The 25,777-nt window shown below is 35.7% G+C and overlaps 1 protein-coding gene across 15 annotated transcripts; it reads left to right on the top strand.

The window, feature by feature from the left end:
* The first annotated feature begins 4,630 nt into the window (after positions 1-4,630).
* LOC132644584 (E3 ubiquitin-protein ligase makorin-like) lies at positions 4,631-25,369 on the top strand. Of its 15 annotated transcripts, XM_060361179.1 has the most exons (12): positions 4,639-4,882; positions 5,828-5,915; positions 6,004-6,791; positions 8,210-8,279; positions 14,478-14,566; positions 14,689-14,754; positions 15,088-15,151; positions 17,291-17,487; positions 18,998-19,102; positions 19,192-19,239; positions 19,324-19,403; positions 25,108-25,369. In XM_060361179.1, exons 1-6 carry the CDS (start codon positions 4,872-4,874, stop codon positions 14,723-14,725), a joined length of 1,083 nt encoding a protein of 360 aa, XP_060217162.1. In that variant the 5' UTR covers positions 4,639-4,871; the 3' UTR covers positions 14,726-14,754; positions 15,088-15,151; positions 17,291-17,487; positions 18,998-19,102; positions 19,192-19,239; positions 19,324-19,403; positions 25,108-25,369. The 15 variants fall into 15 exon arrangements, with proteins under 15 accessions (XP_060217167.1, XP_060217162.1, XP_060217158.1 ...); XM_060361175.1 differs by lacking the exon at positions 17,291-17,487; XM_060361174.1 differs by lacking the exon at positions 17,291-17,487 and adding an exon at positions 19,468-19,671 and having other exon boundaries at positions 18,998-19,239.
* The last annotated feature ends 408 nt before the right edge of the window (positions 25,370-25,777 follow it).

Genomic DNA, 25,777 nt, shown 5'->3' with positions numbered 1-25,777 from the left:
TTCCATTTTCTTGTGTCAATCTATCTATCCGTTTAGATTCGAGGACGAATCCTTTTCAAGAAGGGGAGAATGATACAAGACTAACTCCATCGAGCTTCATGAAGATGGAGTCTTTGAAGATCATGGGAGGTCCACATAGGATGGCCTTCAAGATATGGGAGATAGCTTGGATGGAAGGTGATACAAGACTAACTCCATCGAGCTTCATGAAGATGGAGTCTTTGAAGATCATGGGAGGTCCACATAGGATGACCTTCAAGATATGGGAGATAGCTTGGATGGAAGGCTTCAAGAACGTCACATTCAAGATATGGAAGATAGCATGCAAAAGGAGCTAGCACTTAAATGCAAGCCTTTTCAAGTTTCACTTCCATGGAAGACATCCAAACAAGACCCTTACTTCATTAAGGGTATAATTGTAATAATGTCGTGTCTTCTATTAGTTAGTTAGTATAAATACATTGTCTTTCATTTCATTAGGGGACTTTTGACATTTGGAAGAAAAGATGAGTGATTTTTTAGAGAGTTGTCTCTAGAGAGAGAAACTTGTAGAGAGGCCATGGATGGCTCTTGTTGAACCTTTGATTGTGAGAGGATTGGTTGCTTGGGAATTCAATTCCCTTGAGGTCATCCTAAGAGGTTGGTGCTTGTTTATGCTAATTAATTGAGGTCTTTAGGTTTAATATACCTTTAGGTTGCTTTTAATTCCATTTTCTTGTGTCAATCTATCTATCATTTACTTTCCTTGTTATTTTATTGCTTCCGCGTATCCGTTATTGTATCAATTATTTTGGATCACACATTGCAAAAGTCTTCTTTTCTTTCTTAAATTCCGTGTCAAGCCAAATGGTGCCATATAAATTGGAACGGGGGAGTACATATTAAATATAAAAGGCTTAAATATGTCATCCAACTATCGAAAATGACTCATTTATGCCATTCGTCAATAGTTTGGCTCATTTATGTCATCGAACTATAGGAAATGACTCATTTATACCATCGAACTACAGGAAATGGCTCATTTATGCTACTCATCAATAGTTTAACTCATTTATGTCATCGCCTGTTATCAAAATGACTCATCCATGCCATTTTTCATTAACGCCGGTTTTATAATACCAGATATGACACGTGACCTCTAATTAGAGGTTTACATCGTTTAATTAAACCAACCCAATTTTAAATACCAAATTATTAAAAAATACGACCCATACACCTTACCCACCCACAACCATTATCTAGTTGGAGGCCACGTGTCATATATGATATTGTAAACCAGCTTTAATGAAATATGGCATGAATGAGTCATTTTGATAACAGGCGATGACATAAATGAGTCAAACTATTGATGAGTGACATAAATGAGTCAAACTATTGATGAGTGACATAAATGAGCTATTTTCTATAGTTCGATGGCATAAATGAGCTAAACTATTGACGAGTGGCATAAATGATTCATTTCTGATAGTTGAATGACATGTTTGAACCTTTTCCGAATATAAAATGGCCATCAATCCAAAAATTAGTGTAACTCACACAAGAATGATATGGAAAAGAGACGAATAAAACAATGGCACATGAGCTAGTCCAAAATAATTATAAAAAATAATTTTTCAGTAAAAAGAAACTATTTTTGAACCTTAAAATCTAAAAAAAGAAAGAAAAAAAAAGACAAAATAGAAACCCATTTTACACCCTGCACCAACCGTCATCCCCCCACCCTCGCGAGGCTTCCATTTTCTCTTCCGTCTTATTAAATAGTGAAGCATAATATGTAGCCTAATAGAGTGTCATTTCAAAATTTCATCTATCTCATTATCTGATATTATTTTAGTAAGCTTAGGGGAGTTTTAATTTGAGTTTGATGGCACGAGAGAGAGAGGGGCTAGTGGTGTTTGCTCGGATGTGACTGAAAATAGGTGAATGGCAACAACTAACTTTTTATACTCCAAGGACACAATTTTTTTCTTCAGAATCAAGTGCCAGTAAATCTGATTTTTTGGGATGCCATCAAATATCTGAACATGATGGTAGATTTGCGGCAGAGAACCCAAACTTGAAACAATAAGAAAAATAGAATTTGAGATGAAAGGCAAGAAAAATATTTGAGATGAAAAATAAATGAAAAAGAAGAAGAAAGGGGAAAATATTGTAAAAAAGGAGAAAAACTTACAATAACGTTCACATGCTCAATGTCAAGTGTATATCACTTTTTGTGCCACATTTGCATAAGGTATTTAGTATGTACATATTTGTTAATATTACAGTGTCAATTTAATTTCAAGGAAAATAATAAGAAACGTACTTGATCTTGGTGCGGAGAAAAGATGTTATATCAGAGGATTTCATAGTACAATTATTTCAACGGATCACTTGATAGTATATTTTTGGATTGGCTTAATCATCACTATTCGCCAACTCTGCCCACGACTAGGGTGTCAATAGTTTTAAAAAAACCGACTTAATCGATCGAACCGTACCGAACTGATTTTTAGACGGTTTTTACATAAATTTATAATCGTACTGAATAGTTAGATTGGTTTTTATTTTTATAAAAATAAACCGAAAAAATACCGAACCGTACCGAATATATTTATATGTATATATTTTATATATTCAGTTTAAATATAATAAAATATTAAAATTTTGACCTTGGGCCTCGGGTGATGTAAACAACTATGAGCTGGCAACATAATTAACACCCAAGGTCCTACATTGAAACTTATTATAATACTTTTAGTTCTAGGATCTCGATTAGTAACATGTAAGCTACAAGGTATTCGAACAAATTTGGATAGCAAACTACAAGATATTAGATATCTTTCTTCTCGTATGATTTGAATTATACTTCTCTTATTGGATACTTAATCTTAGTAGACTCAGTTCTTAAGTCTCATCTTGATTGATTTCTTCTACTTGTGTGATTTAAATTATACCTCATTATTTTACACTATCGTAAAATAGTGAAATCAATCACTTTCTTGTCGTCTTTCACGTTTTATTCATTCATCACCTTTTATAAAGTAAAAATGTCTAGGCGTTTTTGTCAAAGTCCAACCGGAGTATGCATGGTGTCGTGCTCTAACTTTTACTAGTCATTTTTACATGGAATTTTTGTTTTAAAAATATCGAAAATTAATCGAACCGTACCGATCCCGAAGAAAAACCGAGATGATGGGACAGTTTCTAAAAGTCTAATTTTGGTTATACTAAATAACATAACCGAAAAATCGTTATGGTATAAAGTTTATAAAATAACCGCCCGAACCGTAACATTCACACCCCTACCCACGACTAACAACAATAATAACATATCCAGTGTAATTCCACAAGTGGGATTTGAGGAAGGTAAGATGTACATAGACCTTATCTATTTTTTGGGTAGAGAGGTTGTTTCTGATAGACCCTTGGCTCAAAAGAAATGTAAAAAACAGCAGGATAGAAAAGAAAATTACGACAGCAAACATAGCAAGATAAAACAAATCGCTCGAAATAACAGATAGTAGTAAAATTGAAGCATAAGGTACTATGTATTTATTAGGTAAGATTACTAAATAAAGAGAAGATGAGAAGAGGAAATTAGTTCCTGCCTCACCCTAGTAAATGTGCCACAACGCGCGGATACCTCCTACTTTTCTACCCTCCTCGACCTCCAAACCTTTCTATCTAGGGTCATGTCCTCAGTAAGTTGAAGATATGCAATGTCCTATCTGATCATCTTCCCCCAGTTCTTCTTTGGCCTGCCTCTACGCGCTCATAAAACCTACTATAGTCAAACTCTCACACCTCCTTACTTGTGTCTCCACGCACCTTCTTTTCACATGCCTGAACCACCTCAGCTTCACTTCGCTCATCTTGTCCGGCACAGAGGTCACCCACAATTTTTATTTTATGTCTATCAATATTTGAACCTAATCTTCAAAGTCACACCTATTTCATTGATCATTAAAACACATCATTGAGTTTGATTATGTCACATTAATTAAATCACTAGTGTTTCACCTTGATGCATGGAAGATCAAATTTGTAGTCTTTTTAGCCTTTAAATACTTCACAAAGAAATTTTAAGAAATATTTATATTTTATTGTTACTATGAAGTATATTCATCTCTCATATCTCACTTGTGAGATTACATTGAATATGTTGTTGTTGTTATTGTACTATGAATTATATTCATCTAAGATTACTATCAATATCATATTCACCGGAAGGAGAAAAACAAGATTCATCTCAATTATTTTGTGACTCGAAAGATTAATGATTGAACGGTAGTGGAATTTAGTTTCATCATGACATGTTCTACTTCCATCGAAAAGATTGTCATTACTAGGTATTTTTAGTGGAATAGTCATAAAGCGGACAAGGTAGTTTGAATTTCGTCATTATTAAAAAGATTATTAGTATTGTAGTTAGTATATTTAAGTTTATTACTCTTTTGTACACAAAGTGACTAATGTTATTTATATATCTCCTCTTAACATGGGAAGATCATGAGGCTTCATTTTTATTTTCAGCTTTAATAAATTGAGACATATTACGCACACTTTTTAATTGTTTTAGAAAAGAAGTCAAACAAACCAATGAAGAAGAAAAAAAAAAAGAAAAAGAAAAATCTGCCATATTCCTAGTCATTATACTCGGGGAAATAATATTCCGAACGGCTCTCCCTAGTTTTCATTTTGTGCAGACCTGAAAAAACTATAAAAAGGGAAGGTAGAGAAGAGAGGACAGTAGTGGGATCGAATCGCCAAAAGCAAAAGCCCTAGCCCTCCTTTTAACACCGAGCCAGAGCGAGAATTGAGCTCTTTGCTCACTCTCTCGCTCTGGCTTTTCAATTCATCAATTGCCCACTCTTACATGCTTCCATGCCATGTCGAAAAAGTAATTTTTTTCAACTCTTTTTCCTATTAGTTTTGTCGCTCAATGATCTGAACACATGTTCTTCTAATTCCATCATGCAATCTTGATTCTTACGTTCTATGTATATATGTTCTTACGATTATGCATCTGATTATATATATATATATATATATATATATATATATATAATCAAAGTTGTCATTGAATTTATTGGGTCTTGTGATTGAATGGAAGATGTCAAAGTTGATGCGTATGAGAACTATTCAAGTGGGAATTTTTTAAGAAAAAGAGAATTTATATATCTACAACTTGACAGAAAATTTGTTAATTCCTAAGATTAGCTGAGGAAAAGTTCTACGAAACGAAAAAATTTAAATGGAGTTTCTCTAAACCTTTTTTGTTTTTGCTGTTGATTCCTAAGATTAGCTGAGAAGACAGTTTTATGAGAAAACTTAGAAGGGGTTTTTTCTAAATGATCAAGGAATTTCTGGAAGGAGCTTGTTGAAGTAATTATGACATTAGGTTAGAAAAATAGGAGTTTGATGGCTTTGTCTGTATTTTTGCTGGCTTACTACGGAGATTCTCAAGCAGTAGGACTTCTTGCTATTGCATTGTTTAGAGTATTGACATTTAGCTGACCATGCCTCCTTCCTAGTCTCTTAGGACAGAAAATTAATCTTTTTTCTATTTTGTTTTCCCAATTTGAAACGTTCAAAAAAGTTACATGCTTTAGAATCCTTTTACTATAACTATACAACTAGAGAATTTGATTGGCAACTTTATCAAAAAAAATATTGATGAGCAAAGTTTATTGTTAATTGTAATTTGTACGTGAATTTGTGGTCTCTTGTAGATGGCCATATGCACTTATGAGCAAAGTTTATTGTTGATTGTAATTTGTATGTGAATTTGTGGTCTCTTGTAGATGGCCATAGGCACTTACACACATGCTTATATATTTCACAGGGTTCTTTGCAAGTTCTTTGTACATGGTGCATGTCTGAAAGGGGAGTACTGTGAGTTCTCGCATGATTGGAAAGATCCTCCAAATAATGTAATGTTTTGGACTTTTTAGGTTTGCAATAATAGTTTTGATTGGCCCCTTCACAGTCCAATAACTCTTGCTTGGATTGTTTTTGCAGGTATGCACATACTACCAAAAAGGATTATGTGCCTATGGCAGCAGGTGTAGATATGAACATGTTAAAGTTTCTGAACAACCTTCACTTCCATCTTCGTCAGCTCCAGCTCAACATCTGCTCTCAGCTTCTCCTCCCACCACTATCTCTCCTGGAATGCTAGCAGATGGTGCAGGACTTCTGTCAGGCATTTCTTCCGAGTATTTGGCTTCAGGTGGACCTTTTTACCCTCCCAACCGACCTGTATGGAGTGAAAATTCAGGGCGTCATGATGTGGCAGAGATTGATAACATTGTCGAGTTGAAGATAATTAATCCAGCTGATCAATCAATTTGCTCTTTTGCTGTTGCTGGTAATTGTCCACGGGGAAAAAACTGTCCTTATATTCATGGAGATCTGTGTACAATCTGTGCCAAGCATTGCTTGCATCCTTTCCGGCCTCAAGAAAGAGAGGAGCATATAAAAACATGTGAGAAGAGGCAAAAGCACCTTGATTTACTGAAGCATAGTCAAGAAATAGAGTGCAGTGTGTGTCTTGAACGTGTACTCTCTAAGGCAACTGCAGCAGAGCGGAAGTTTGGGATCCTTTCTGAGTGTGATCATCCATTTTGTATATCATGTATCAGGAATTGGCGTAGTGGTTCTCCTTCGTCTGGGATTGATATCAACTCTACATTTAGGACCTGCCCTATATGCCGGAAGCTTTCATATTTTGTCATTCCAAGTGTCATTTGGTACTCCACAAAAGAAGAAAAGCAAGATATCCTTGACAGCTACAAAGCCAAACTCAGGTTCATTTCTTCCCTTTTCTGTTTTGTGTTCTTTGTTTTTACTTAGGATTTTTGTTTAACTGAGTGGCTTTTATAACTATTAGCATGGATATGACTTATCTCGAAATGCAACAAACATGGAAATCTCTTTAAGGATTCTATGTGAATTCTCTAATTGCGGTTACAACACATGCATTAGCATATTCATCACTGTTTTCAGTCGTATTAGAGGAATTTTGGTAAGAGATTCTGTTGCATATGATCTCAAGTGCCCAGTAGGGACTGATAAGGAGGGTATTCTATTTAACGATGATACCTCAAGTGCTTTGGTTCAGTGATAAGAGCGCAGTCGCATGAAGTGTGGGTCAGCCAAACGATATGGATTCGAACCCTACGCAGACCAGAAGTTTGGTGTTTAAGTGGGGAAGAGTAGAGGACCTGGCCTATTACCCATTGAGTTTCGAAAAATGCACCTGCTGGCCCTTGGGGATCTCCATATTCAAAAAACGTAAATCTTTTTCTTGATAACAATTAGTATGTTCATTTAGTGGTAGTCAGATTTGAAAAGTCAGTTTATAATGTCGTGGGATGTGTGTTTTTCTGAGTTCCCTGACAATATTCATTGTTATGAGCCCAATGTAACTATTATAGATAATTTGGATAGAAAGGAAGAAAGAGAAAGAAAAGAAGACCAAGTAGAAGAAAAGAAATGAGAGGGGAGGAGTGATAACTAATTTTTTGAACTGATTATGAGTAGGAGAAAAGGAATGTGCGTCATTTGACAGTGTCATCGTCGACCAAGTATTTGTTCTTTTTGGGATTACAAAAGGACCTTTGCACCAGCTTTTTGTTGGAAGAAATGAAACCTTACTTCTCTCCTTCCCCCTTTCAGTTCTCTTGCTAAAAATCAACTGAATAGCAATCCTCGTCACCTTCATCTCCCTTTAGTTGATCCAAAAGCTGCATTAAGCTTTGAAATGACATGGTTTTATTTGTTTCAACTTTGGAATGACCCAATTTAGAGTCCATATGTTTTTGATTTATTTGGTGAGTGCTGCTACTCTGTCCATAGATGGAAAATACTCCTTATTCTAAGATTACTTTAAATTATGCACTCAATCTTCTTGGAATTCAGTATAATGAAAATAAATTTGTTACCTTGGAGTCTAAACTCTCAGAGAATGTAGCACGTGTACTTTCTAGGTGAACTTTTAAGTTTAGGACTCCTAGAAGAACTCAATAATCTAATACTTGATAATTTGTTTATTATTCACATCAAATTAGTCCGGCTAATTTATTCTGGATGCTGTGTGTTTGTGTTTCTTAAACTCATCTACAATATGTTCCCTCTTTCCCTTGTTTCCAAGGAAAGAAAACATTATTTCCTCTTTAAGTGTTTCTCTCTGACTTAATCTTTATTTTTCAATTTTTGAGCTCAGGTCTATTGACTGCAAGCATTTTGACTTTGGCAATGGGACTTGCCCATTTGGAATTAGTTGTTTCTACAAGGTACAAATGTTATGATGTCTGTGTGTTTTTAGAATTTAATTTCAAGTGATTTGTCGCCGTTTCGGTAAAAAATTGCATGTCTTTTTTAAATAGTGGAAATTTCTGGCACCCAAGGGTGTGGCCTAGTGGTCAATGAAGTGGGTTGGGAACCATGAGGTCTCAGGTTCAAATCCTATCAAAGACAAAAACAGTAGGTGATTTCTTTCCATATGTCCTAGCCTTGGTGGACAGAGTTACCTGGTATACCTATTGCTGATAGGAGGTGGAGCAGGTATCTCGTGGATTTAGTCGAGGTGCGTGCAAGCTGGTCCAGAGACCACGATTATCAAACATCATCATAATAATAATAATAATAATAATAATAATAATAATGGAAGTTTCTGTAGAATCATCTGATACTTCTGCTGGTGGGAGAGTAGTTGAGCTGCGCCGAAGCTGGCTGCCTGGCTCACACACCGAGCTTCAGGGATTAGGCGAGCCTATAACAACATTGTTGATCAGTGGCGGAACCAGAAATTTTGACAAGGGATTCAAAAAATACAAATTGCCATATCTGGGAGTTGACCTTGTATTCTCTAATATTGAGGGGATTCAAAATATTGTAAATGTATAAAATAAGAAAATTTAATCCTATTTACACATTAACTTTTTGATGATTGAATCCCCTTCCTTTGACAGGTTGATAATAGACTTGAAGTAAAGGAATGTATGGATGACATGAGTCCCAATATAATCCATTATGGAAAGAATAATGAAAATATTATGCATGGAACATAGGCAATAGTTTGTGTCGGTTGTGATGGGACTTTGGTTAATTTTTGTTCTGTTGCTCGTCTGTGTTTCTTACTTTTTTTGTATGATATTAATCAAAACGATGTTTTATTGATCTAGTACTACACAAAGTTCAGGTATGTGGAGTTGTATCTCTATGTTCTTTTAGGACTTATTCAGTTGTAAATCAATTAATCAATTCTCAATTCTAAATAACACTGCAGTAAGTTGTACGGATCATATGTATTCATGTATTCAGACCCATTTAATTTCAACACTAAATGATATTTCATTGAAGGCAAACTAAGGATTCTCTAAAATTAGAGGTTTTCTAAATCTTACTCTTATATCTGCATGGACATACTAGTCTCTAACCAGAATGAAAGAAAGTTTGACAAACACCTAAGCTAATGTAAGTGTGACAAGAACAACTAACTCTTAATCCAGATTAAGAGCCTGTTTGGATTGGCTTAAAAAAAAGCAGCTTATAAGCTGCTTTAGATAAGCTAAGCCAAACGGGACCAATTATTTTTTTGGGCTTATTTTAAGCACAAAATGGCTTATAAGCTGGCCAACCAAACACTCAAAAAAGTTGAAAACAGCTTATAAGCTGTTTTCAGCAACTTATAAGCCAATCCAAACGGGCTCTAATTTGTATCAACTGTATAAATCCTTTGTTTCTTAGTGTTTTTTTCAAGTTAATTCCACATTGATTTCGAGAGTTTTTGGTCTTTTGCGTCAACTTCCTTTGTAATTTTAGGTTTACATCGTCCCCTTTATCACTGTCAATCATCATATTGTTGCACTTGGACCCGTTGATACAGAGGATTATATAGAACTTTGCCAAACTATCTTAGGTGACCTTTCATTTTATCATCAATGTGTGCTATGTGCGTCCTTCGAGGCTGCACATCCATCTTGTAGATATGTTGGTCTCTACTCACATTCACTTCTATATAACATTGCTTGTTTCACAACCATTTAGGAGAAATTTCCTTTTACTTTGATTGTCTTTCCATTGCAATATGTTCAGTAACACTTAAATTTTACCCTTCTATTTTAATTTCTTGTTATATCTGGTTTTGATAGTAAATTGCTGTTTTTAGGCACCACAATCTCATCTCATTTCATTTCTCCTCTATTCTTTGTATGGGGTGAAACTTGGACTGAATATTTTCTTTTGGTTCTATTTTAGTATTTTATCCTAAAAGCCTTAGTCTCTGTAGTGTTTCTCTATTGATCCAACGTTTGTTTGACTCGTCCGCTTATCTTATCAAAAGACATAATATCATTTGTGAATGATATGGACCATGAAACTTATCCTGTGAACTGTTGGTTGGCTCATCTATTATCAGAATAAACAAGTAGAGGCTTAAAATAGATCCATATTATGAAGGCGTGCTGGAGAAGCTCATTTCTATCCCTTGTCGTTGTTCTTGCACTTCTTGCTACTGCACTTCCTTCTTCTCAACCATTCATTGAAGAACTTTCTTAGCACTCCATCATATGTTTTCTCTATAAAAGTGATTACTTTGCGCAGATCATTTTCCTCTCTAGAGATATCCATAAGGTTTGTAGTAAAAATATAGATTTGTTTTAGATGATTCAGACATATTCTATCATTCTTTAGTATTCTGAAGTCAATACTTTAATCACTCTTTCTAAAAGTTTCATCATTTGGCACCCAAGGGTGTGGCCCAGTGGTCAGGTTCAAATCCTAGCAGAAACAAAAAACACTAGGTGATTTCTTCCCATATGTTCTAGCCTCGGTGGACATAGTTACCTGGTATCTGTTGTTGGTAGGAGGTGGCAGGTATCCCGTGGAATTAGTCGAGGTGCGCGCAGGCTGGCCCGGACACCGTGGTTATCAAATAAAGAAAAAGTTTCATTATTTGACTCATAAATTGAGCACTACAATTGAAATATCTATTTTGTTCTTGCATATCAGAACCAATGTACTCTCTCTCTCTACTGGTTTTTAACCTGCCACACCTTACTATTATGTTGAATAGCTTGGTTAGCCATCCTATTCCAACATCTCTAAGGTACTTCCAAACCTTTATAGACATACCATCCAACATAGGCTTTTCCACTCTCATACTTTTAATGGTGTACGTAGTACAATGACGAATGAGGAAGCTATAGCATTGGATTGCTAGATCTGATGGTAGTTTTCCAGGTGTTCGATTCCTCAATGAAACAAATGATTGTGTGACTCGGTTCGGAGAATCTGTTTCTGTGAGGAGTTGCTTGGCGGCATCGATAAAATTAACCAAAAAACCCAAAAAAGATATACTATAGTGTTTGACTATGACAGATCAAGGCTAAAATCAGAGACTGATTGTTGATCTCCAATGCCTTCTTACCTTCTAACCCTTAGGTGTCGTTTGGTAGAAATAATACATGTATTAGTTATACACCCTATTTGGTATTATCCTATGTATAACTAATACATAGGATAGAGCTCGTTTGGTAAGAGGTCTTAGATAAAAAAGTCATTGTATAATATGTGGTATTATTTTATACCATGTTTACTTGACATTTTGGGCATGTATAACTAATACTAGGATTAGTTAATACACCAAAGGGTGTGTTATCTTATACCACCACCACCATGGGATAACTTATCCATGGATAGCTTACACATGGATAAAAACTAAAATGACAAAACTAGCCTTGTTTTGTCCCAAGAAATCTATGAAGGGCAAGAATCCAAGGGTATAATTGTAATAAATTATTTTTTAGTTTTAAAAATAAATAAATATTCAAATAGTATCTTTTGTGTCCAATTATAGTGCAATGAACCAAACACCCAACAAAAAATAATCCTTGTATTACTAATCTATGTATTACTAAATACTAATCCATACATTAAATATCCATGGATTACTAATCCATGTATAACTTGCCTTTGAACCAAACGACCCCTAAATACATGCATAAGCATGATTAAAAGACAAAATTGGCCTTAAAGTCCATCAAAGCAAAAGAATGTGGAGAGTATTTTCGTCAACAAATAAGTTTTTTAGAAATTATGCAACGCATGTTATTTTTATCGAAGTTGCACAGACTTGCCCTTTTAGGTGCCGATCCTGTCTCGACACGGGTCGGGTGCGGGTGCGGGAACGGAAAACGTCCGGAATACAGTCAATTACATTCGGATACTTTGACTGGAGTCCATCGACAAATTTGGGGGAAAAATTTGAGATTTTGATTTCTCAAAATTAAAAATAAGACAGATTTGAGATAAGGAAAAGACAAACCTTCGGATGGCAGAGAGAAGCAGTGATATAGATGGAGAGTTTGTTTCCGACCTTGAATGGGTTTCTCTTTCTATCTTGAGTAAAGAACGAAGAGAAAGTGAAAGAGAACTTTGCTGTGGAAATACTGATATGTAAAAGCTTGAAAAGGAAGTGGAGAATTTTGGAGAAGACGACTCTTTATTTTGGAGAAGTGGAGAAGACGACTCGTTATTTTGGAGAAGTGGAGAAGACGACTCTTAATTAGGAAGAGGCGTGAAACTGCTGGAAGCCTAGAATTAGGTCTCTTAATTGTAATAACTAGTAAAATGACCCCTTTATTCTCCATGTATGTTATTTTTGTCCCTTTTATTTTCCATTATATGCTACTTGTGACACAAAATTGAAAGGCGCTTAATTATGCTGTTTATAAATGTTTCTTTCCCATACAATATAGGGATACTTTCTAAATTAATTATTAGCATGTCAACTTTTTGATAATTAATTTATATTTTAATCGCGCAAAAGCACAAACAAATTTACTGGTTGTACATAATAAAATTGACCCCTTTGTAAGACGGATTATTCAGGAATATATTTTTTCATATGCCTTTTAAATAATTTAAATTATTAATTATTGTATATTATAGTATTTTCACATAATTTCAAATATGTAATCTGATAATGAATTGAAATAACTTAGAAAAATGACAAAGAAGAATAATCGAGCATTTTAGATAACTATATTTTGAATGAGAGAATTTAAGAGCACTTAATTTATATTAATTTAGGAGCAATAACTAATATTAAACTATCGAAATACTTGAAATATAATTATATAATAGTCAAATTTATAATATCTTTATAGCTCTATTTTTTATATAATTTTGAATTTTCTTAGCCGAATCCCCGCACCCATATCTATAACTGGATACGCACCCCCGAATCTTAAAATTTAGATTTTGTCGAATCCGACACTCGGATCCATACCCGTATTAGGTACCCGCACCCAAGTTCGTGCAACATAGATTTTTAATACACCACATCAAACAGTCGATAAGAAATAATCCCAGTATAACTAATCCCTGCATTACTATTACACCCTTCTTATACGCCTTACCAAACGACCCCTTAGTGTTGTGCATTAGTTCCACCAGTGGCGAATTCAGGATTTTGACTCAGAGGGTTCGGAAAAAACAACAAAAGCTAAATATAAAAAATAATGTTGTTACTGGGAATCGAACCTAGGATGCTAGATTCAATTTGAACACCCTGAACCACTTGAGCTAACCTTCTGCATTTGTTCAGGGTGTTCAAAAGTTAATATATATACATAAACACAAAAAATCTACCCTATACATACACTGTAATTTTTTACCGAGGGTGTTCGGGTGAACACCCTGGGCAGCCTCTAAATCCGCCCCTGAGATCCACAAGCTCATGCTTATACATGTCTTCCCTAAAGATATAAATTTATAAGCACTTCCAATACCTCGTCAAGCAAAAAAAAGCACTTTAAACTCATCTAATATGGACCGTCTGTAGTTACACTTGCTTTTAATGAAAGGTTATGCTCATTGTCTTGGCTCTTGTCAGTAGTATATTTTTCCCAGGACATTCTAATGATAAATAGTTTTAAGTTTGAACTTCTTGTTTATTTTCAGTTGAAATATTGAATGGCATTGAAGTAGAATTTTAGTTTTTGAAGAGCACGTGGTTCAAACGTGATCCAACCTATAGATGAAATGTATGTGCTAATAATATAGTGATGACTCTCATTCAGGACCGTATTGTGTCACCCCATTTCACTGGAGCTCATATGTTTTCCTTGTTCATCTGGTTTTTGTTTTTTTTATTGAGAGAGGAGAGTATTAGACTTCAGTAACAGATTGGTTTTAAAGGCCGACGTTATGCAGAAATGCTTACCTTCTGATTATGAATATGGTTTGTAGTTACTTGATGTCACAGGGGATTGTTCTCTTCCATAATGGGTGTTCCCGATAAAAACTTTATATATTTGTCGCAGAGGGAGTTTTATATATTCATCAAGTTAAACTGTATTTTCTTTTTCTGATTATCTTCTTATCTGCTTTTCTAATCTCTATTACTGTTTGGGTTCAGTCTTTGGTATGTTTGTATTCAAAATGCATGCCTGATTGCTTATGGACGTTATGCTCCTCTATTGCAGCATCAATACTGTGATGGCCGTCTGGAGGAAGTGGTACTGCGTCATCTTGATCATGAAGAAGGAAGCACAGTGATTGCTAAAAATATTAGGTCACACCTGTCATCCGATCTGTTTTCTTCATTTTGTTATGATGACAATGTTCATGGGTGTTCTCTATTTCTTTCGGTCTGTATTTGACTGATTTGTTCTTACGTATCACTGTTACTTTCAGGCTCTCGGACTTCCTAAGCAATTTGAGAATAAGGTGAACAGTGAATATGCTTATAGTGGTTTCAGGGTAAGTTCAAGTTTTACATATTTGCTTCTTTTTCTTTTACTTGGTGGCATGTCTTACGTGTTGAAGGATTTCAAATGGTTAGTTTTTGTATTTTGATGTAAAAATAAAAAAGAAAAAGAATTTCCTTTCAAATCAATATATCATGCAGTTATTGACTGGTTATTCTACAGTCACGCATTCCATGTTTTTCTTTTATCCTTCCAATTTAAAACTCTTCTAATACCTTTTTCATAGCCTATGCTAATAGCCTTCAGTGGCCAACCATTTAATTGATGTCTAAGTGACAACAGTGGCCAATTCATTCTGAGCATTCTTCTGATTATCTGACTGCAGGGTTGAAGTCGGAAACAACTTATATTTCTTCCAAGTGGTTACAAGATTTATTGCATTTTGTGAGGTAAGCCATGATCACTTTCCCTTGTCATGCTGAGTCTTGACTAGCTGCTCCTGGAGTTGAATGGGCTGTGTATGTATTGACTTTAGCATGTTCAAGATTCTTTCAGATGAGACTCTTTTCCCTAAGTAACTCTCGATTTAGGACTAGCATCGGACCTTCAACGAAGTTCACTGATCTTGTCTAGGATTGGACAATAGCCGAGCTGAAGCCTCTTTTTAGACGAGATGCTTTTCCTAAAGAAGCTCTCCAGCTAGTATTAGCATCCGTCCAAGGAAAACACTGCAAGTTAGCTGATGTTGTCTAGGTCTGGGCACTGCTTGACGCAACTCTGCTTCCATGTGTTTTAGCTATACTTGTTTTACAAAAAGTTGGGCAAAGTTCAGGTCAGTTACTATCAAAACTCGGCTCAGCCAAAGCTTGGTTCAAGCTCGGCTCAGTCAGAGCTTGATTCGGCTCGACTTGCTCAACTCGAACAATTCGGTTAAGTTGTGTAATTAATACTTTAAAATAAAAGTTTAAGCTCTAGTATTATATAGACTTAACCAATTTAGATTTTAAATTGTTAGTAATACCAAGTACAGTACTATAATTTTTATGAAATAGTAGTAATTAATAATTCAGAAAAGGGTAAAAAATGCCCTTAACATATTAGAAATGGCTCAAAAATGCTCTCCTTCCACCTAATGGATCAAAATTGTCTCTCCTTCCACCTATTTGGATAAAAGAAGCCCTTAACGTTAAATTTAAGTCTAAGATTGCCCCTCCTTTTAACAGAAGCTGATGTGGAATATATAATTTTTTAAATTAAATATGAGGCATTATTTTTATTGGTCTACTTGTAATTAGACCCAAATTCATTCACAACCCAACCCATTAACCCAAACCCATTTCTAAAGGACCCAACATTTCTTCCTCTTCATCCAAAGTAGGACCTTAACTGTGGAAGACTATCATAAAATTTTGTTCTCTACTGACTTGCTTTCACTTGCATTTACTGGTATTGGAGTTTTTTTCACACACTGCTTCTTACTTTTTTGAATCTATAGTTCCATTCCAACCTATTGCCGTTCCACTTACGTCTCCTCATCTGTCCTTGGTATTGACTTTTGATCAATCGGACCCTTTACTTAATTGCCGTGAGTTTTTTTTTTTTTTTTGGCTCTCTTTTCCTTTAAGAACTTCACATTCAATTCACCAAGACCGACATATACCAAATTTGAAACCCAATTTTCAAAGGCATTTCTTATTTGATGCAATCTGCTTTTCAAACTCCCTTTTTCTGCTTGTTTATGACATGTCTTGGTTCCTTGTTAAAAGAAAAATCTTGGTTGATTCACTAGTTTAAATCACATCAAATGATGCAAGATTAAGGTCTGTTTGAGGCATACAAATTCTTTATAAAAGAAGTGAGGAGGGAAAGTGACAGCATAGTGACCGTAAGGTCCTATGCTGGATGAAGAGGAAGAAGTATTGGGTTTTTAAAAAATGGGTTTGGGTTAATGGGTTGGATTGTGATTGAATTTGCATCTAATTACATGTGGACCAATAAAAATAATTTCACATATTTAATTAAAAAAAATTTATATTCCACATTAGCTTCTGTTAAAAAGAGGGGCAATTTTAGACTTAAATTTAACGTTAAGGGCATTTTTTATCTAAATAGGTGGAAGGAATGGTAATTTTGATCCAATAGGTGGGAGAAGGGCATTTTTGAGCCATTTTTAATACGTTCAGAGCATTTTGACCCTTTTCCGTTAATAATTTATACTACTAATGCGATGTAGTTACACTCTTAATCAGATTGTAACTTAAGCCTCTACAGTGACATGAAACATAATAAAAATTGATCAATGTACTGAAATCATAAATGAGGTTCAGCTTAGTAATTGTATATTAGTTTGTTTTCTGACTTTAATATTTTCAATATGTTCTTTATAAAATGTGACTTCCTTTGGATTTAAATTCTAATCTAAGTTGGTGATTCAACTTTCAAGTAATTCAGTTGCATTTGTCTTCAATTCTCAATCTATGGATTCTTATATTTTTGCTTAATCAATTAGTTTTCATATGAAATCCAAATGTGTTAGTCGTATACGCGAAAAAAGGTTAAATAGTTGACTCGTGCTCGGCTCTGCTCAGCTCGATTCTATTCTCAGAAGATGGGTTGAGTACGACATTGTAGAAGCTCGGATCTCTCGACTCGGGTTCGCATCGACTAGATGCTGTAGAAGCTCGGTCAGACATGGTGTTGTCAAAAGTTTGGGCCAGCTTGACACCTAGGCCTAATTCTATCTTTAAGTGATGCTGATTCACGTTTCATGTCATTATTTAGGAAGGTGGGTGAAATTGCATGTGATTTTGATCCCTTAACTTCTTGCATCTGATTTTGCTGCCCTTTACTTCTTGTATAATCTAATTTTAGAGGAAAGGACACAGTGTGTCCAATGACCCAAAGTAATGTCACATTTGGTCAATATTTGAGCCTAATACCCTCAGGAGTCCGCTTGGCCCAAAATAATGCCAAAAAATGGCCGGTCGGCCCAAAATAATGCCAAGGCTGGCTGGCCCAACAGCCCAGGCTGCTACAACATATATACATATGTTGGAATTATATATACACGTTATATACAAGAATTATACATTTTATATACACATGCTGGAAATAATCATACATTTATTTTACATAAATTATACGTTAATTATACATTTATTATACACATATTATGCAATATTGATATGATATGTTTTTTTACATATATAATAGTGATACATATTATATACCACAATGATATGGTTTCTATTATACATTTTTTATACGTATGGTACACTTTCTATACAAGACTGATACAATTTATATCACATGCTGGAATTATATATACACTTTCTATACAAAAAATGTTACATATTATATACAAAAATGATACAATTTTCTATTCTATACAGGGCAGTTGCACTGTGCTGATACACATGATATACATAAATGATACATATTATATACAAAAATGATACATACCTTAGTGATTCATATTTTATACAGTTTCTATACATTACAGATAAGTACTGATACATATTTTATACACAAATGACACATAGTATATATAAAAATCGCTTCAAACATTTTTGTGTTTGGGTTTTTATTTGAAAATTGTCTTATTTAAGTTTTGGCTAATGGGTGGTATTAGTTTAGTGAGTATAATTTGGGTTTGGAAAAAATTGGGTTAGAGGGTGGGATTATTTATGGCCGACCGGCCATATATGTCCTTTTCCCTTTTAGAATTGGTTCTTTGAAGTTGGACTCGATGACTTTTTTTAAAAATAAATAAATTGTGCTCTAGCAGGCCAAGCCTGTTAGAACTTTTTATTAATATATGCATAATGTAAAAAACAGTCTATTACAGCATGTCTATAATATGAACTAGCTAATATTAAAAAAAAAAAAAAAAAACTGTCCTCCAGTTCTATCCTGTATGCCTAAGCTAGTATGCCCTTTGTGATCCTGTTGAGTCAGCTTTGATGATAGTCCAAATCTGTGCACACACCATATGATTATCCATACATGTAGTATCATTGTTGATTGTTAAGCTGCTGAATCCTCCTTGTTCTAATCCTCAGTTGAGGAAACTATGATTTGTCCATATTGATAATTCTTCTTCCTTCTGATGACATGAGTGTAAAGTCATGTACTTTGATCTCTGCATGATCCAATGCTTGATTTGCTAGAAAATCTGCCAACTTGTTGCTTTCTCTGAAAATATGATTGATCTGTACCTGTATTGTTCTCATGTCCTGTTTGATCTCTTCAATCTGATTTCTCAATTCCCATGGAGTGATCCATGTATCTTGTAGGATGTTTTGAAGGACAAGGGAATCAGTCTCCAGTTGAACCTGTTGAATGTTGTGTTCTTTGCAGAACTTTAGTGCCTGTTTTATAGCCTCAGCTTCAGCTTCCATGTTTGTTGCTATTCCCATTTGTTGTGCTTCTGCATAAACCAAATCCCCATTGCTATCTCTGATGCAGAATCCATATGAACTGATCCCAGGATTGCCTCTGCTTGCCCCATCTGTATTACATTTTAATCTCCCTGAAGGTGGCATTCTCCATACCACCTTAGCATAATAAACTTTTGGTTTATATCTACTAAGGTGCTGATGCATATTTTCCCAATCAACAGATAAATTCTGCAGCCATGGGAATCTCTTCCTTGTCAGTTGGTGTATGATGTGTTGCACTTGTTGTTTCAATCTGTAGAAGGTAACTGATTCTCCATGCTTAATGGAGTTTTTTCTCTTCCATAATGACTACATGATCATTGCAGGTATTGCTCTATAAATAGGCTGCAATTTTGGTTTTGTCTCAGCAGACCACCATGCCATGATCATTTGATGTAGACCAACTCCATCTGTGGGAATACCTGCACAAGAAGCAAAAAACTTCCATAACTTGACAGCTATGGAAGATGTTAGAAATAAGTGAACTACAGTTTCCTCCTTATGCTCCTCACAGCACCAGCATCTTGATGGTATATTGATCATCATCCTTTTCAATATATCATCTGTAGAGATTCTCCCTTTCCACACTCTCCACATGAAAAAACTTATCTTTATTGGCAACCCTTTCTCCCACATGAACTTATAGGTGGTTTGTTTGCTCTCTCTGTGTCTGAGAAACTCCCATGCAGATTTAACTGAGAATCTGCCATTTGTTTCCAACATCCAACATGGTTCATCATCTTCTTCTTCATCTGGTACTTTGATATTATCCTTGATATGCTGAGCCAATTCCTGATCTAGAGTAACTGTTAACAGTTCCATGTTCCATTCACCATTCTTCACAAACTGTCTAACCTCTATCTCTTCTTCTCTAGCAGCATCAAGAGTGATAATATAGTGCCCCAAGCCTTGTCCAATTCTCATACCAAAAACTTAAAGTTCCATTTCTCAGATACCAAAATATCTGTGCCTCAACTGCATCTCTTATGTTCACCATCTTCTTCCAAATGTGAGATCCTCCTCTATCTAATGCCACAGTAGGATGCCATTTCTTGCAGTATTTGTTCAGCATGTAGCTACCCCATAAGCTTCTTCCACATCTGAAATTCCACCACAGTTTAGCAAATAATGCATTGGATATATCAGTTAGTGATCTAAGACCAATCCCTCCTTCATCATTTGGTAGACATAATTTGTCCCATGCCACCCAATGTTTGCTTTTCACCCCCACAGTATTGCTCCAAAAAAATTTGGCAAATATCTTGTGCAGCTGCTTTATCACCATAGAAGGAGGGTTCATGGCTGACAGTAAATATACTGGCATGGTTTGCAACACATTATTAACCAGCACATATCTACCTCCAAAAGATAAAAGTCTGTTTTTCCAAGACAGAATCCTTTTCATCACTTTTTTGATCAAATCCTCATAATATATCAGTTTCCTTCTTCCATAAAACACTGGACATCCTAAATATGTGAAAGGAAAGGATCCATTTCTCATATTAGTATGTCTTTTGATCTTGCTATTTAACTCTGGCAGAAACCTTGTGATGAATATAGTAACAACTTTTATCAGTATTGACCAGTTGTCCTGAAGCCTTCTCATAATTCCTCAACCTCTTCATCATTTTCTTTAATGAGTATCCATCCCCAGAACAGAATAGGATTGTATCCTCAGCATATGATAGATGATTGATTTGAGGACTCCATTTTGACATTCCATAGCCTATGAACCTTGGCTTCTCATGTAGCTTATCCAGACTCTTTGTTAAGACCTCTGCTGCTATAAGGAACAATGTAAGAGAAAGTGGATCACCTTGCTTCACCCCCCTACTTGATCTGAAAAAGCCATGACTTTGACCATTGATTAATATTGAATACCAGTTATTTGAAAGCAATCTCCATACTAAATCAATGAGAACCTCTCCAAATCCAAACTGTCTTAATACTTTAGTCAAAAAAAATCCAAGAGAGCCTATCATATGCCTTTGCCATGTCTAATTTGATCACCACATTAGTATGTTTAGCTCTCAAATTAATATCTCTGATGATCTCCTGTGCCAACAATATGTTTTCTGCAATGCTCCTTCCTTTCACAAATCTTGTCTGATTGTTAGAAATGATATTAGGAAGAACCTTTGTCAATCTATTCTGCAGTATTTTTGACAGTATCTTATTGGAGAAGGCGTTGAGACTGATAGGCCTCATATCACTGAAATTATTAATCACCTCCTTCTTTGGCAATAAAACCAGGTTAGTATGTGTGATGAAATGTGGTATCCCAGATCCACAAAAGAAAGCTCTAACCATTTGAAGCACATCCAACTTGATAATCTCCCAACACTTCTGATAAAACTGTCCTGTGAATCCATCAGGCCCACTAGCACTGTCCCCATTGAGTGAGAACACAACCTCCTTTACTTCACTTTCAGATGGCAACTCCTCCATACTCTTTTGCTATTCTTCAGTTATCAGCTTAGGAATATTTTTCAACAATGCATAATCCCCTCCTGAGTTTACTTCACTAAACTGTGACTCAAAGAACCTGATTGCCTCAGAACCAATATCTACTTCATTTTCCAGCCATGTACCAGTAGGATCTTGTATTCTTTTCAAAGTTAATTTATTCCTCCTGCCCCTCACATATGAATGGAAGAATTTTGTATTTCTATCTCCATCATTGAACCATTTCATACCAGCTTTCTGCTTCCAATACTCCTCCTCCAGGTGTAAAAATCTGGTTAGTTCAGCCTGTGCTTGATGTAACAACATTCTATTCTCCCTTGAAGCATTATTTTCAAACTGCAACTCCTTCACCTTTATAGTATCTTCAATAGTGGCAATCTGCTGAAATATATTCCCATATGTGTTCCTGCTCCATTGAACCAGTGCTCTTTTAAGTTTCTTCAACTTGTGATGAAATACATAAAATGGATTTCCACAAAAGTCAGCAGTCCAGTTCTCTTTTACGACCTCCATAAATGTATGATGATTTGTCCAGAAGTTGAGAAACTTAAAAGATTTGACAATATGATGTGCATTGCTGTTACACTCCAGATGTAGTGGTGCATGATCAGAACCATGTCTAATCATATGAGTCACTGCTGTGGATGACATAATGTCTAACACTTGCTGATTCACCAGTATTCTATCTAACCTTTTAAAAATGCTATCTTCTTCAGTCCTCCCATTCCACTAGGTGAATTTACTTCCAGTGAATCCTATATCAATCAAACCACAACTTTGTATACAGGTGGAAAAATCCAATGTCTCATTGGATGAGACTGGAAGACCACATTGCTTCTCCTCATCAGACACTATGACATTAAAATCCCCTCCTATTATCCAAGGAAGGTCTTGCTGATTTGCTAACTCCACCATAGCTTCCCACAACTCCTCCCTCTCCTGTCTGTCACATTTAGCATAGACTACTGACACCAACACTGATTGATTCAAGGATGAGTGAGTTAGTTGCAAAGTAACTTGTTGTTCTGATTCAGATATAACTACACCAAGCCATTCATCTGTCCAAAAAATCCAAATCTTTCCTGAACAGTTCACCTTGCAATTCTGAAAGCCTAACTTCCTTCTATACTCTTCAATAGCTAGAGGATCTTGAAAAGGTTCCATTAGGCCTATGATAGAATAATGATGTCTCCTCTTTAGTTCAATTAACCTCTCAAAAGATTTTTGAGTGTTAACTGACCTAATATTCCAAAATAAAGCTTTATCTATCATTGAGAATTATTAATTTTGTTCTTACTCCTCCTTGTTGAAACTCCTGCAGCTGGAATACTGGTGCTTTTGACAGGTTTTTGTTTATTTGTTGCCTGTTTCAATTTCTGCACACTTCTAGGAGATAAATCTGCCTCCTGTGCTATATCATCAATGTTCTGAGTTAAATCTTCCTCATCTTGGCTATTGAGATCAGCTTGGGCTTGTATCACATCTTGCTTTCCATGATGTGCACTCTCTACTTGTTCAACAGGCAAGTTGACAGAATTGTTACTCTCTGGTGGCCTTGTGACTTCTTTTCCTTCATTAGCCTCCACTTCCTCATCTGATATAGGAGTCTCATCTTGATCAACATCCTCCTGTATCACTTCACCTGACTTGTCTTCTTCCTCCAAGTTTTGTGAATTAAAGTGTCACCAGTTTCTCCTGAGTCATGTTCCTTCTCTTGTCTAAATGTAGTATTTGAATTCACCTTAGACACCTGTTGAGACAAGATCTCTCCTTTATCATTGAGTTGTTTGCCAAAGTTCTTCTCAATCCATGCCTTTGCTGATATCCTCTCCACCTGATTTGATTCTTCCATATGCTTTTCCTTTGATTCTTCCATCTGCTTTTCCTTGACCTGATCATTAATGTCTACAATTTGCTGCACTGTAACAATCTGATTTGAAGCATCAGACACCTTTGCTTCTACCATCCTTCCATCTGAAGACGTCTGCATATTAGTCAACTCTATTATATCCTCATCTGTGTTCTGCAGTGCTGCATATTGATTATTTTGCAGAGTTTGATTCTCCTTTGGTCTCCAAGAATTTTCATCATATTTACCTCTATGAAAGTGCCTGTTATTCCTTTGTTTTCCTTTTTTCTCCTTGAATCCATCATTATCATTAACCTCTGCAGGCTGCACCTTGTCTTCTGATTCCTTCCCTTTCATTATGTTAGCATTAGGCCCTTTGTAATCCTTACTCTCAGACCTGCTGTTTTTTGCATTCTTTTGATCCTTATTCTTCCTTTGATCTTCCTTACTGGTTTCCTCCTGTTCTTTGTTTGAACTTTGTTCTTCATCCTTGGGATACAATTCTGGATGAATGACATAGCAATCTTGCTCATTATGCCCTCGAAGTTTCCAGTTTTTGCAGTACTTAGGAACATAATCATAATTGATCTTTATCCATTTGTCCACAATCTCCCCAGTACTCTTCTTCTTCATCCTTATATTGATTCTCTTTGGAAATTCTCCAAGCAAGTCTACTTCTACCTTCACTCTCGCACAACTTGGCCTGATTTTATTGGCTGTGGCCATATCAACTTGTAGGGGCTTTCCAACAGCAGATGCTAGTGAAAAAACTGCTTCTTTCACAAAATAGTTTGGAGGTAATGATGGGAATGATATCCATGCAATTGCAATCTTCTTTTCCTCCTCTGGATCAAGCCATGGATCCCATTTGAACGTATGCATGGGATAGGACCAGTTCTTATGCGTAATGTAATATGCAGGTTTGGACAATAAGGTCACGTAATCTTCTAAAGAAGAAGCACGTATTAGTACATACCTATTGCTCAACAAACCGATAATAGACTCTCCTTTCAAACCACACTGCTTTGGAATTAAGGTTCTCAAATCTTTCACGTCAGGCCATCCATATGAGAATTTCCCAATGACAGCATATTGCAGTTTTTCCTTAATAATCATCTGTTCAATCTCCTCTTCATCCCATACTACCATGGGCTCTCCATGCAAATATGTGATCTTTTTCATGGGTAGTGTAGGACTATACATAGTAGTAGAAGTAGTAGGATTAAGGGCCGTTGCATAAGTTTAGGTGAATAGGTTGCGTAGGTGCTGTTGTATTAGCCTGGACAGCCAAAATAGGCGGCTGTCCAGTGGCCGGAGAGGCCATTATCGCCGTGAAAAGGTTGGAAACTATTAGGGTTTCGGCTAGGTTTAGGGTTTCGCCTTCGTTGGAAGACCCACTAGGGTTTGTAGAACTCAAGATGGACTCGATGACTCAACCCCATTAAATGGTTTACTTGCTGTTTTAACAGATTTATCTGAATCATATGTGATGAATAAATGAATTCTTCTTTTGCCATTGATTGGTAGGTGAAAGTTCATATCGCTATTTGTTTTAGAAATCGTCGTTTTATTTTCAAGTATTTTGCTATATTTATGTAATAATCTACATGCTTCTTTTGTTTTAATTACAATTTCCTTTTGCCTGTTTCAGTGCAAATTCTCCTGGTGAATTATGCGTGGGAATTGAGGTGCAGACATGGCATTCCAGACAGGGGACTGCTTGGGTAATCTCGGATACATGTATGGAACCATAAAACAAAACCTATCCCCCAACTAAAAAGTATAAAAAGAAAAGGAGACAAAAGTGTATATGGATTGTGTATATTACAGATTAAACTAAGTCTACTGCAATTGTCAAGGACGATAATAATAAATTAAAGGAGCAGGGAGATGTTTTTGGTGGTTTCCGGTCAGAGGCGGATCCAGGATTTGAAGGTTCGGGGTGCCACACCGTTCAAATAGGGTAAATGGGTCGGTTTCTTCAAAATTGAGTTACGGTTCGGGCCATTTATCTATTTCAATTAATATAGACAAATCGAACGAATATGCGGATATCGGTTAACAATGTCTAAGCGGCCCTTTTTTTTTTTTTTTTTTTTTTGTAGGAGTAAGAGGCCTTATCCTCTAAAACTTTGAGAAAGATAAAGATTTTGTACGTTAAAAATCTGAACCTTTATAAACCATCTAATACCGTTATCACAATAGATTCATACTCTATTTTCTTGGTGTATTCTTGTAGATAGTGTAGAAAGAGTCAAAATTGTAGCTTTAACCCACTCATCTTCCATAAGCGCGAACGTTGCGGAAAGATCGAAACAACC

The sequence above is a fragment of the Lycium barbarum genome, chromosome 6 (genome assembly GCF_019175385.1).
Source record: "Lycium barbarum isolate Lr01 chromosome 6, ASM1917538v2, whole genome shotgun sequence".
Taxonomy (NCBI): Eukaryota; Viridiplantae; Streptophyta; class Magnoliopsida; order Solanales; family Solanaceae; genus Lycium; species Lycium barbarum.
This window is presented reverse-complemented; position numbering and strand designations above follow the sequence as displayed.